This window comes from Hypomesus nipponensis, chromosome 22, assembly GCF_054491055.1.
Source record: "Hypomesus nipponensis isolate SF chromosome 22, ASM5449105v1, whole genome shotgun sequence".
In the NCBI taxonomy this organism is placed as follows: domain Eukaryota; kingdom Metazoa; phylum Chordata; class Actinopteri; order Osmeriformes; family Osmeridae; genus Hypomesus; species Hypomesus nipponensis.
In genome coordinates this window covers 1171852-1186386 of record NC_140382.1, presented here as the reverse complement: position 1 = coordinate 1186386, position 14535 = coordinate 1171852, and the positions used below count along the sequence as shown (strand labels likewise).

General features: G+C 44.1%; 1 protein-coding gene across 2 annotated transcripts in view; it reads left to right on the top strand.

Moving 5' to 3' along the window:
* The window catches only part of mcc (MCC regulator of WNT signaling pathway), a 334586-nt gene extending 320797 nt beyond the window's left edge, over positions 1–13789 (top strand). For both annotated transcript variants that reach the window (XM_084687682.1, XM_084687681.1), the window contains 3 exons: positions 8028–8116; positions 8256–8378; positions 11071–13789. In XM_084687682.1, the coding sequence (XP_084543808.1) occupies positions 8028–8116; positions 8256–8378; positions 11071–11251 (393 nt within the window). In that variant the 3' untranslated portion in view covers positions 11252–13789. The remainder of the gene's footprint in view (positions 1–8027; positions 8117–8255; positions 8379–11070) is intronic.
* The last annotated feature ends 746 nt before the right edge of the window (positions 13790–14535 follow it).

The following is a 14535-nucleotide window of genomic DNA, read 5'->3' as shown; positions in this document are numbered from 1 at the left end:
GCTCCCATACCACACTGTGATGCAACCGGTCAGAATGCTCTCTATAGTGTATCTGTAAAAGTTAGTGAGGATGACTGAGTCCATACCAAACCTAACTTGAGGATGGGGAGTTAGCAGTCTCCTGGAGGACTCAAGAAAGCTGGCAGGATTCTAAGAGATTGTTACCACCCATCCATTTTTTTTACCCTGTTGCCTTCTGGCAGGTGATACCGTAGCATTTGGTCTCACACACGCAGACTGGACAACAGTTTCTTTCCAAGGGCCATCAGGCTTCTGAATGAGCATTGATATGGACACAAATACACTCCTCACGAGTCACTTTACACACTGCCACTTTCAGCTACTGGTTGCACTATCAGCAATATTGTACTATTGTACTTCACTTGTCTTAGGTTAGTTTAGGGTTATAAGGTTACTATAGGTTATTATGTGTATTTAGAAGTTTACTATACTGTGCTGAATATTATATATCAGGTTTGTTATATTTTTGCATATCATAGATGTAATCTATGTTCTGTGTACTTATATGTTATGTTATGCCAGGTTGCTTTGCGTTGCCTTGTCCTAAGAATTTTTCAGTGACCAGTCTGACCTTGTGTTGTTCTGTGCATCTGACAATAAAAGACTTGAACTTGACTAGAAATCCCAGCTAGGATTGCCCCTGTGTGTTGCAGGTAGTCGACTGCAGTTGCAAGCAAGGCAAATGTGAGTCTGAAAGATGTTCCTGTATGTCTGCAAGACTTTCTTTTACTGATTGGTCGGTGCCAAAATTGTGCAAATGTTAACCAGGAAACAGAGGAAAGGGCTACAGCTCTGACTATAGCGATAGGGATGATACTGATGCTTAAGGATGATACTGATGATTTGGGATAATACTGATGAGGAAAGATGATACTGATGAGCAGGGCTCGAAATTGGCACCCGCCAAGCGCCAATGGCGTGTAGATATTTGGGCTGGCAACTAAATTTTGTCCGATGCTCCGCCATTTGGCGAGTGAAATTGCGGAGTACAGCTCCCGACCACCGCGCCCGTTATGGTTAAAAAAAGCTTGCACCGCCAACACGAACAGTTGTGCGCGCATGTAGATGGCAGAAAACTGGGAACATACCTTTTATAACAGCTAGAGAATGACACGGATACTACAAATAGTTAAATTTAAAAATACAAAAAAGGCAGAGGATGACAGCATTTCATAGAGAAAGCAATTCCCCATTGTTCTGTCACACAGAATTTTGATTTGGAAAATCCCGAGCGAATGAAAAATGTCGCCTATGAAAAATGTCAGCGAATATGTTCTCAATAGTATGTTTCAAGTAGGCTACAGCCGAACCGTCGTTCTGTTTGAATCAATAGTAATCAAGTTGATAAGCGTATCTTCTTGTCTGATCAATATGCAACTGTGAGGTGCACGAATGGACAGAGCGGCCAGTAAACTGTCGTTCCGCTGCGAGTGCCAGCCCGACGTGCACGAATACACCTGTACAAATGCAGATGAAATTTCCACTCAAAATGCTGACAAAAGTTTGATTAACGATTTCCAACCAGCCTCCATTGGTATTCTTAACCTGGAATTATAGTGTAAGCACGAAGAAAAAATTTAAGGAAATTGCAAAACACCTGGGAATATATACATAGAATATATATATATATATATATATATATATATATTTTTTTTTTTGGAGCACCGAAGACCAATTTTGACCTAGGAAAAACCCCTGCATTCTGAGAGTGATTTATAATGATATTAAAATCATAGGTAAAGGTTGTTTATGTCAAACAATTTCAGAGTATGTCTGAAATGCCAGGTTTAATTTTGGCCGGTAAAAAATATTATTGGCTGGTAATTTTTTCATCTCCCAGCCATTTTGGCTGGTAAGCCAAAAAGTTAATTTTGAGCCCTGCTGATGAGTAGGGATGATACTGATGAGTAAAGATGTTACTGATGATTAGAGATGTTACTGATGATTAGGGAAGATGCTGATGAGTAGGGATGATACTGATCTCGTCTCGTCTCGTCATCTGCCACTTGTCCGGGGATCGGGTCGCGGGGGCAACGACCTAAGCAGGGAGGCCCAGGCTTCCCTCTCCCCGGCCACTTCCACCACCTCTTCCTGGGGGACCCCGAGGTCTTCCCCGGGGCCTCTTCCCAGTGGGACGTGCCCGGAACACCTCACCAGGGATGCGTCCAGGAGGCATCCTAATCAGATGCCCGAGCCACCTCAGCTGGCTCCTCTCGACGCGGAGGAGCAGCGGTTCTACTCTGAGCCCCTCCCGGATGACCGAGCTTCTCACCCTATCTCTAAGGGAGAGCCCGGACACCCTGCGGAGAAAGCTCATTTCGGCCGCTTGTATTCGCGATCTCGTTCTTTCAGTCACTACCCATAGTTCGTGACCATAGGTGAGGGTAGGAACGTAGATCGACTGGTAAATAGAGAGCTTCGCCTTTCGACTCAGCTCCTTCTTCACCACGACGGACCGATGCAGAGCCCGCATCACTGCGGACGCCGCACCGATCCGCCTGTTGACCTCGCGCTCCATTCTTCCCTCACTCGTGAACAAGACCCCGAGATACTTGAACTCCTCCACTTGGTTCAGGATCTCCTCCCCGACCCGGAGATGGCACTCCACCCTTTTCCGGTCGATAACCATGGCCTCAGATTTGGAGGTGTTGATTCGCATCCCAGCCGCTTCACATTCGGTTGCGAACCGCTCCAGTGAGAGCTGAAGGTCACGGCCCGATGAAGCCAACAGGACCACGTCATCTGCAAAAAGCAGCAACCCGATCCTGAGGTCACCAAACCGGACCCCCTCAACACCCTGGCTGCGCCTAGAAATCCTGTCCATATAGGTAATGAACAGAATCGGTGACATAGGGCAGCCCTGGTGGAGTCCAACCCTCACCGGAAACAAGTTCGACTTAATACCGGCAATGCGGACCAGACTCTGGCACCGGTCGTACAGGGACCGGACAACCCCGATCAGGGAATCCGGTACCCCGTACTCTCGGAGCACCCCCCACATGAGCCCCCGAGGGACACGGTCGAACGCCTTTTCCAAATCCACAAAACATGTGTAGACTGGTTGGGCGAACTCCCATGTACCCTCCAGGACTCCGCGGAGGGTATAGAGCTGGTCCACTGTTCCACGGCCAGGACGAAAACCACATTGCTCCTCCTGAATCCGAGGTTCGACAATCCGGCGGACCCTCCTCTCCAGGACCCCTGAATAGACTTTCCCAGGGAGGCTGAGGAGTGTGATCCCCCTAAAGTTGGAGCACACCCTCCGGTCCCCCTTTTTAAAGAGGGGAACCACCACCCCGGTCTGCCAGTCCAGAGGCACTGTCCCCGATGTCCACGCGATGTTGCAGAGTCGTGTCAACCAAGACAGCCCTACAACATCCAGAGCCTTAAGGAACTCCGGGCGGACCTCGTCCACCCCAGGGGCCCTGCCACCGCGGAGCTTTTCAACCACCTCGGCGACCTCGGCCCCAGAGATAGAAGGGCCCCCCCGATGTCCCCAGACTCTGCCTCCACGTCGGAAAGCGTGTTGGTGGAATTAAGGAGGTCTTCAAAGTATTCCTTCCACCGATCCAGGACGTCCCCCGTCGAAGTCAGCAGCGCACCGTCCCCACCGTATACAGTGTTGACAGAGCACTGCTTCCCCCTCCTGAGTCGCCGGATGGTGGTCCAGAACCTTTTTGAAGCCGTTTGGAAGTCATTCTCCATGGCCTCGCCGAACTCCTCCCATGCCCGGGTTTTTGCCTCCGCGACCGCCAGAGCCGCGTTCCGCTTGGTCTGCCGGTACACATCAGCTGCTTCAGGAGTCCTACCAGCCAATAAAGCCCGATAGGCCTCCTTCTTCAGCTTGACGGCATCCCTCACCTCCGGAGTCCACCACCGGGTCCGAGGGTTACCGCCGCGACATGCACCGACCGCCTTGCGGCCGCAGCTCCGGTCAGCCGCTTCAACAATGGAGGCCCGGAACATGGCCCATTCGGACTCAATGTCCCCGGCCCCCCCCCGAGACATGATCGAAGCTCTCCCGGAGGTGCGAGTTGAAGCTCCTTCTGACAGAGGGTTCCGCCAGCCGTTCCCAGCAGACCCTCACATTACGTTTGGGCCTGCCAGGCCTGACCGGCGTCCTCCCCCACCATCGGAGCCAACTCACCACCAGGTGGTGATCAGTTGACAGCTCCGCCCCTCTCCTCACCCGAGTGTCCAAGACATGCGGCCTCAAGTCCGACGACACGACTACGAAGTCGATCATCGAACTGAGACCTCAGGTGTCCATGTGCCAGGTGCACATATGGACACCCTTATGCTTGAACATGGTGTTCGTTATGGACAAACCGTGTTTAGCACAGAAGTCCAACAACAGAACACCACTCGGGTTCAGATCGGGGGGGCCGTTCCTCCCAATCACGCCTCTCCAGGTCTCACTGTCATTGCCCACATGAGCATTGAAGTCCCCCAGGAGGACGAGGGAATCCCCGGGAGGAGCGCTTTCCAGCACCCCCTCCAGAGACTCCAAAAAGGGTGGGTACTCTGAGCTGCCGTTTGGTGCATAAGCACAAACGACAGTGAGGACCCGTCCCCCCACCCGAAGGCGGAGGGAGGCTACCCTCTCATCCACCGGGGTGAACCCCAATGTACAGGCACCGAACCGAGGGGAAACAAGTATTCCCACCCCAGCTCGACGCCTCTCACCAAGGGCAACTCCAGAGTGGAAGAGAGTCCAGCCCCTCTCAAGGAGACTGGTTCCGGAGCCCGTGCTGTGCGTCGAGGCAAGGCCGACTATATCTAGCCGGAAACTCTCTACCTCGCGCACCAGCTCAGGCTCCTTTCCCGCCAGCGAGGTGACGTTCCACGTCCCTAAAGCTAGCTTCTGCAGCCGAGGATCGGACCGCCAAGGCCCCCGCCTTCGGCCGCCGCCCGTCTCACACTGCACCCGACCCCCATGACCCCTCCTGCGGATGGTGAGCCCACTGGAAGAGGGTCCCACGTTGTCTCTTCGGGCTGTGCCCGACCGGGCCCCATGGGAAAAGGCCCGGCCACCAGGCGCTCGCCATCGAGCCCCACCCCCGGGCCTGGCTCCAGGGGGGGGCCCCGGTGACCCGCTTCCGGGCAGGGGCAACTGGGAACCATTGTTATGTTTCTTCATGGTTGGTTTTTTGAGCCACGCTTTGTCTGGTCTTTCACCTGGAACCTGTTTGCCTTGGGAGACCCTACCAGGGGCATAAAGCCCCCGACAACATAGCTTCCAGGATCACTAGGACACGCAAACCCCTCCACCGCGGTAAGGTGGTGACTCATGGAGGGGATGATACTGATCATCCCTAATCATCAGTAAAATCTTTACTCATCATGATACTGATGAGTAAAGATTTTACTGATGATTAGGGATGATGCTGATGATTAGGAATGATACTGATGAGTAAAGATGTTAATGATGATAAGGGATGATACTGATGAGTAGGGATAATACTGATGAGTAAAGATGATTCTGATGTGTAGGGATGATTCTGATGAGTAGGGATGATTCTGATGAGTAAAGATGATTCTGATGAGTATGTTACTGATGAGTAGGGATAATACTGATGAGTAAAGATGCACTGTGTTGTATTTTAGGTTGATTTTGAGCTGCAATTAATCTATTGTAGAATTGTCAAATGTTTGGCATTATTCAGAATTAAGGGGGACGAGGTAGCATTTTGAGTCATTTCAGCCAACTTGGGCCAGTCTGCTTCTTTTCTTTTTATTTTTCTGTGATTACACTGTGCCTACTGAACATTTTGATGTATAAAACATCACAGTTTTGCTAAATTTACAATGTGTATGTATAATTTTGCTTGGTGCCAATCCGTAAAGTATAAGCATATTTTCTACTAATTTACCATATTTCATGGTCTAAATTCACACTTGAGTATACTAATGCACCAATACTGTCTCAAATGTTTAGGTACATGAATAAATTACAGTTTGAGAGCTATTTTGAGAGCTATAGACTCCAGATCAGCACATACACACATGGACATGGGGCACGCACACATGCACACACGCACTGTGCGTGTGCAGACGTGCCTAATGCACTCAGTCTTCTGAGAAAATCTTCTAAAAACTGGTTTTAATGCTGGCATACTAAACATTTGGTGTTACTTTGTAGATATTACAATAGATTTGGCAATGATAGCAATGCTGTTGGACTTTAAAAGCAGTGTATATGGTTTAGCAGGGGCATATTTTGAGTTCTGATATTGGGCTGGTTTTGATTGGCCATTGGGCTGGTTTTGTCACACAGACCTGGCAACCCTGCTGCCAATGCATCCACATTCTGTGTTTGATGATGCTAGTTACGGAGTTCCCGACTTAATGTGAGCGCGCAACACGCGCAAGCGTTGGCCTTTATTTCAGCGCAAAATAGTTTGAGCTTCATGTAAAATATACAGCCGATTTTCAATTGGTAAAACCTTGTCTAGAAAAGTTGATGTATTTTTGTCTCTTAATTTTTCAGCCCCACCCTTACATTTCTTGGCCTGGTTTTCCAAAACATTTACAACTGAAAGCAGCCAAGGAGCTCTCCACCTTTATTACTAATTTTAAAACTATTTTATACATTTAATATAAAAGCATCATAGAATGTAAAGTATAGTAACAGCTAGCTGGCGTCAGTTACTTGTAAAATGTATAGATAATGTTTAACAGTAAAATCTCAATTTAGCTTGCACCTAACATATTTGAGTGTGCTAACATTAGCAATAACGTCAGCTAGTTCGAGGTGTATGCATAGGCTAACCATTAAATTAGCAGCACATTTCCCATATTTAATAATGAATAAACATGGACTTACCTGAAAGTGATGCATGGACATCATCTCAAAGTTTCTTTCTCTTTCTTTTTTCTGCCCCTGACTCCTCTTGTCTTTTTGAGGCAATTTTCGAATAGTTGACCTAGCCTACTGTCAAAGTTCGTCAGGCCACTGAGATAGGAAAGGGCACCCACGGCGAGCTTGGGAAGTTTATTTTTTTTGGGGGGGGCACCATCGTAACTTTTTTTGAGCAATTAAATATATCTCTTGTTCTGCCTATGTTGTGATATACATGCCTAAAAGGTGCCTAATATTTCTATAATAAAATAATATTGGCATTATAATTATTATAACTATGATGATTGTTCAGTTGGCAATTTTTTGGTGCCCCCCCAAGACTTGGTGCCCTACGCACAGCGCGTAGTGCGCGTTATGGGAGCGGCGGCACTGGCTATTATGGTCAGAGAATGTCTCATAAGGGTGCTTTGGCCACTGAAGAGAAAACTTGGGCAACTCTGACTTACTTTCCTCTTCCTCCAAAAAAAAAAAAACTTCCTTATGTCCATCTCGTCTGTGGAACAGTCATCTCTGAAGTGCTAGCTGCAAGCGCGATGCGTCTATCAAAGAGTATGGGAGTTGAATCTGCGTGCATGATGCCGTTTGTCTAGAAAACGTGGAGTGGAATTCTATTGATATGGGTATTCTCCCTACTGATAAAGTGGAACGGATTTGATTGTGAAGCAATGGAAAGATCGCTGGACTAGTGGGGGGGTCCAAACAACTTTTTTTTTTTAAGTGGGGGGGACGTGACCCCCCAAGTTACTTGCAGCGATGCCCATGTATACGTTAATGCCTTTTTTAGGTTGTATAGCCTTTTTCTCTCTGGCAGAGGGACTGTAAATGGAAATGAGCCTTTTGGCTATAATTGGGTGCATTTACATTTTAATGTTTATGAATGTACACTGTCCCTCTTGATCAAATAAACAAAGAGAAAGAGAAAAAAGGAACTGACATCCCCCACGCAACAAGATGATGTTTGACATCTCTACAGGGTAGTTTTTTTTCCCCAAGAGAGGTTTGGATATGTACAATGTACAGGATTTCTCATAGAAAAATGGCCATTTAAGTTGAGTTGAATATCATCAGGGACTTCTGTGACTGTGAAGTGTGTTGACTGAAGTTTGTACAAACAATTTTAAAATCTTTATTGTGTCTCTTGCAGGACTCTGGGGACTCTCCAACCATCAGTCTTGACCTAAGGACCTTAAATGACAGTGACCTGGCTGAAGAGTTTACCAATGCTCTGAGGCGGTAGGGTGTGTGTATGTGTGTGTGTGTGTATGTGTGTGTGTTTTTATGCATACCTGTTGTCATGGTATGCCATGTTGTGTACAAACATTCCTTAATCAGAAACCCTTTGTGTGTGTGTGTGTGTATATATGTGTGTTAGGGAGAAGAAGGTGAAGGGTCGTGTCCAGGAGCTTGTAGCAGCGTTGGAGCGTCTGACTAAGAGCAGTGAGGTTCGCCACCAGCAGAGCGCTGAGTTTGTCAATGACCTTAAACGTGCAAACAGGTAACCATAGAAACTGGCATTATTGGCTCTGAGGCCAAGACAAAAAGGGAAATCTGCATTAGGGGTTGCAAATGAATAACAAATGTATTCCACGACTAACTTAACAAGTAAACACCCTATAGATGTTGTCCTTGCCCCTGCCATCACCGTCCAACAAAGAAATCACAACCAGGCAGAGAAACAGAGAAAAAGGAGGTCATCACACAACAGACTCATTACGACAGCTGTAGTACAGTGATAATTGCAGATAACTTACTTTAGGGAAACTAAATTCAGGGTTTAAAGTATTCTGGCACCGTGCTGGATGTCCGGCGTGCGGCCATGAGAAAAAAAATCGGAACTTTTAGCAGTTTAATATTTTTGAGTCCATTGATTTCCCCACCAATCATATGAAAGGAATGCAGCTATAACTAACGTTACAAGCCTATCTGAAGCAGAACAGGGCGGGTCCTGGCAACACAGTGTGAATGAGATCCATACGTCCCGTTAGTGTTGTCGGTGAAAGCATGGAACGCAAATTCATGAAGCCTGGGGATAATGTCCTAGTCCTACCCATAAATAAATGACTCAAAAATTAATGGCGCTGGGCGTGGATAGAAAAAGGTAGAGACGGCAACGGAAAAGGTAGGTACAACACTTTTGTCGCTGATTGGATGCACAGAAACTAACAGGAAATAAGAAATAGATCTACAGAAGTACGAAATGTGATAATGACAGTTACTTGCACCAGGACAATTGTTTGTCGAAGCATGTGGCAAGTACTTATGCAAACGTTCTTTGCATAAGTACTTAAATGTAAAAATCAATAGCCAAACAACTATGACTACAGTGTGTATTTACCGTATTTTACGGAAAATTGCCACATTTTCTATGAGCTGCATTCCATCAGAATGGGAACTTTGTGTTTGTAAATCGGAGTCTAGGCCGCACTGGAATATAGGCCATTTGCTTATTTACCCAGGGACTCTTTCACACTGGACTGCTTGGATAGCCATCTAAATAGACAACATTTACAATCAGGGTGAACACTCAAATTATCTAAACTACAGACCATAGCATTATACATTTCAAAAGAGAACAAACACAATAATAGAATTCCAAACAATGCTTATCCAACTAAGCTGATGTCCTCAACTTCCTTGCTTTTCACCTTGCAGCGGGGCACTCTGGGTACCAAGAGCATTGTCGCTACAATATCAAGCAATGCATGAGTATCGGCGGTCTTACAGTATTGTGTAACACACTTCGGTTTGGATAGTATGTCCAAAAATAAAGCCAAGTCAAGTGTTATTTCTACAAAATTATTTTATATAAAGTATAAGATTAGCTAGCTTGCAAATCCTGAAGATAGCCTACTGGAGCAGAAAAGGGTGTTTTGACCCTCGGGAGTTGCCATAGGCATGATGCTGACGTAAGCATTACGTAAAATCAGTGAGGGCTGTTCGAATGGCAATGTCAAGAAGAGAAGTGGGAAAATCCAAGTTGTGAAAAGAGACTGCATCCGTGTCTTACAGTCCACAAGACCATATACAATTATATTTAAAACGAACCTACAAAGAGCTTGGTTACACTCCCGAAGTTGAATTAGCCAATGTCGTTAGCGATGCCACCTAACGTTAGTTTGCTAGCTGTAGGCCTATATAAAATGTCACTGGGTCTTACAGCTGTTTGATTTACTGAAATTATTAAAGAAATATTATGTTCTACTAGCCATTTGCCTACTTTAGCAAGTCACTGTATTTCCAAGCCCTGATAGTGTAACTGAGACGACACAGTAAATAATTATTCTTTCAAGTAATAAGCCCCCGCTCAAGTGTTGAGCAATAAATTAGCTGCACAGTCTGTCGAGAACTTGGGACAAAGCCACTTTTTTGTTCTAAAACCGAAATATAAGCTGTACAACCACAAGAAAACTCTAAAATCGGGGTACAGGCCGTGGCTTTATTTCCGAACAATACAGTACTAGCCACATTGCAAAGTAACCACATTTCAGCTACCAGACACAGTGAGCAAAAACATACTACAGTCGAACAATAACATCTTGGTTACAGTAGGGCAGTGGTCTTCACAATTTTTTTTCATGAGAGCCACAATGATAGGACAAAGTCCCACTTTTTTGCAATGAGTTGACTCCACAAAACCCGTCAATGAGTAACACTGCAGTAGGGCACAGTACACTGCAGCAAGACTTCCACAGATGCATTCTCTTGCCAGACAGTGGAGCAACACAACGTGCAGAGAAGGGACACATTTTTTAGGCATCACAGGAAGTAAAGAACTTTTAAGTGCTGCGTTCACTGTCCTGAGGCCAATACATAACAAATAAACTGATATCCATTCAGAAACAAAAGTAATTGATTACATGTATCCTCTTTTATGGATAATATGTATTATGATACAGTACTGTCCTCTAGGGGGTAATAACATTTGATAACAACAGAATTACATTACCTTCCCCAAATTAAACTAACTTAATTGAAATAACTAATTTACAACAGTAGTTGAAAGTTTGACATTATCTTACTTAGCCAAGCTGCCAACATTCTTCACACTTTTTATTCCCTCACTCTTTTCCTTCCTTCCTTCCTTCCTTTTTTCTTCTCTTGGCTCCTCTCCCTATACACCTACTTTCTCTATTTATTTTTCTTACTCTCTGACTCATTGTCCCACTTTAAACCCATTTTCTCCTCAGTAACCTGGTGGCGGCCTATGAGAAGGCTAAGAAAAAGCACCAGAACAAGCTGAAGAAGATGGAGGCTCAAATGATGGCTATGGTAGAACGTCACGAGACCCAGGTCCGCATGCTGAAGCAAAGAATTGCCCTCCTGGAGGAGGAGAACTCCCGACCGCACACTAATGAGACCTCCCTATGAGAACCAGCGAAGAGGAGAACATTCTTGTGTAGCTTTGAGAACCTCCAATACAAAAACTCACAATGTTCTCAAAACAATATAACATTGCTACAAGAGTCCGTGCTGGAAGAAGTGGCTGGTAGAGCTTGCTTAGAATGAATTTGGCCTCATCCCAAAAAGACAAAGCCAGGACTAGGAAATCTGTTGAGAGAACAACTGTAACAACTTAAAGACCAAGGGCCTCATGTATGAACGTTGAGTACGCACGAAAAGCTTGCGTACGGTGGTTTTCACGCACACTTTGTGATGTATAAAGATTTACTTTATGTGAAAATGTGCAGGCAGTCACAGAAAGTTTTGAGCAGACGCAAGAATGTGCGGACCGTCCGCAAAGTCTTGTCTGGCTCTGTAACATGGCAAATTCTAACTGAAAAGTGCCAAAACTCACCAAACATTACAAAATAAAGTTTCTACTTTAATGACGTTGAATATTCAAAAAACATAAAAATAAAAGTTTGATCATTAATGTGGATGATAAAGCCGAACAATGGATTTTTGGTGTTTCAAAACCCATTGACACTGTATGACTATGTTTAGCTTGTGTTCTGCTCCTCTCTCTTGCCAACCGTCTCTGGAGGAGGGGATCCCTCTCTGAATTGCTCCTCCCAAGGTTTCTTCAATTTTTTCTCCCGAGTTTTTCCTTGTCTTCCTTGAGGGTTTAGGTTGGTTGAGGGGCAGTTCTATGGGCGTATGTGAAGCCCTCTGTGACATGCTTGCGTGTAAAAAGGGCTATACAAATATATTTGATTTGATGATCACATCAAAATCCCAAAACCCAAAACGGGAAATGCTATATGGTCTTCTGTTAAATCTGCCACCACTTAATAACTTCTGTTAAACTTGAGGGTGTCAAACGAATGACAAAATCACTCAGGAAATACATGTCATGCTAACCCTATAGCTGCCATGCTGTCACGATGCGCCACCACTCGTTTCATCATTTAAAGTTTTACATCTGACCATTTCTTCTAAATTTCAGCTATGTACCGGTTCTCTGAGCCCACAGCATTTATGGACCTATAATAATAATAATTGTATTTGTAAAGCACTTTACATTTAGCTAAATCTCAAAGTGCTACAGGTTAAAAACAAGAAAGGGCGCAAATAGTGACAGTTTTCAACTCTACCGACTTTCTTTTGTTGCTAATACCTTGATCTCACAGTCACTGTATTTCAAACCCATTAGCGGTTTTTACAAATTTAGTTCTCACTAATGTCACTTGCCAACAAGAACTAGAAAACCACCAATCTGGTTGGAAATACTAGTTGACATACAAGTGACAAGTGAATTTTGAATCTTCCAAGATGAAAACTCTCACTGATACATATTAGAATTTTAGATTATAAAATTTTTATATATATAAAAAATAACATTTTCTATGGTTGCTATAGCAACTTACAAGAGCTTCAACTATATCAATTTTATTGTGAGAACCCTTGCAGTGCTTTGGAAACTTCTACCCAATGACATCTCACAGTAAGCAGTAAGGGGAGACGATTTCACTGTTCTGTCAGAGGACCAATAAGAAACCAGAAATTGCTTCTCCCACCAATTAAGAGACACCCCTTGAAGTTCTAGTGGGCACATATACTTGTGTGGGAACTCTTGAGTTAACTGGTTTGCCGTTTGAAAAAGTGGTCGTCTTAAGTTGACGTTTGAAGTGACGACATCACTGACATCTGTCACATGGACTTGTATCTATAAATAACTTAATAAAAAAGACATACATAATTGTATTTTTATTTTTTAGCACTATACTATAGCATAGCATAAACAGAGTATCCAGTTTTTATAACCACATCTCATTTGATTCCCAGTAAGACTTTTTTGTTGTTGTTAGGATTGGGCTGTATTATTTTTAAAAGCAATTATCTGTCATTTTGTAACAGCAATTTAGAAATTATTAGCCATAAGGAGTGCTATTATTTAAACTCAAAATGTTAGTCTAAAATGAAAAACCTGACTCATCAAACACAACAGTGTACACTTTGCCATAATGCGAATCATTAACCCTGTTTAATCAAATATGGTGTTTAGGTTTTGAAGATAATGCATTTTTATATTTGAATGATACATATATGACATTTTTTGACTTGCTTTGAGTACTCAGTTTTAATACAATCCTTAGTCTGAAGAAATAGTCTTTGTTATATCGTGTGTGAGCAGCCTGCATACAGCTATTTTGGAGCCAGATATTTTATGTCCTTAATGTAATCAATTTTCTAATCTGCTGTTAGCACACAGACATACACACCTTTATTGCAAACACACACTCACCATTATAAAGTGCTTTCTGAGATCTGAGACATGCAAACATAGACTTCACTTTTCACACACCTGGCTCACCTCATTGCCTTTTCAAGGACACCTGCACTCTTTCACACTCATTGTCCTTAACATGTGGCATTCAATAGGGCTAAATCAAGCTTTATCAGGCTTGATTTATTGTAAAATAAAACTGGATTATTTCATTTAATTAAAAAGTTTGATCACAAGAAGGGCTTGTTATGTTTCATTGTGGTCTCAAGTCAATGCAGTTAACGGCATCCTGGCATGCTAAAAGCATCTTACAGTTTTACAGTTAACACACATTTCTGAAAACAATAACAGCTTTCTCAAAACTGCACACACAAAACTGAAAACCTCACACACAAAATGCTAAACCTGACACTCCCTTTGCAAGATGACTCTTTGCCATCAAATCTCTTACCTGTTCACAAAATGCAACTTCTGTTCTCATTTGGTACACACAGCCATATTTTCAAATGATACACACATACCATTCATAACAGTAAACAAAATAAGAAAGTGCTGCACACTACCAAGCAATCACAGCACACAGTAGTGCAAAATTTAAAACAATTCTAGAAATTGAACACACCATATGAATGACAATGAGCTATTTCAACTTTTGTACAATATCTCAGTGTAGGCCTATTTTTTTTCTGAACAGTACAGTACTGTCAACGGGCCTGCTCAACCCATTGCAGCACACAAAGTGATGTTCCCAACACGCTCGGCGGGGACCTCAACAATGGCACACTGGCCAATGACATTTCTGCCCCGGCGCCTCCTCTTCACCAGATTGAATCCAACCTCATCAATGAATATGTATTCATATAGCTCATGAGCTGTGTCATGCTCCTGGATCCGCTGAAACAGACAGCATGATAATGCAAGTTATAGTATGGACACAGATGGGTCAACACAGTGGGGTACAGTGAGACACTGCAGAAAAGGAACA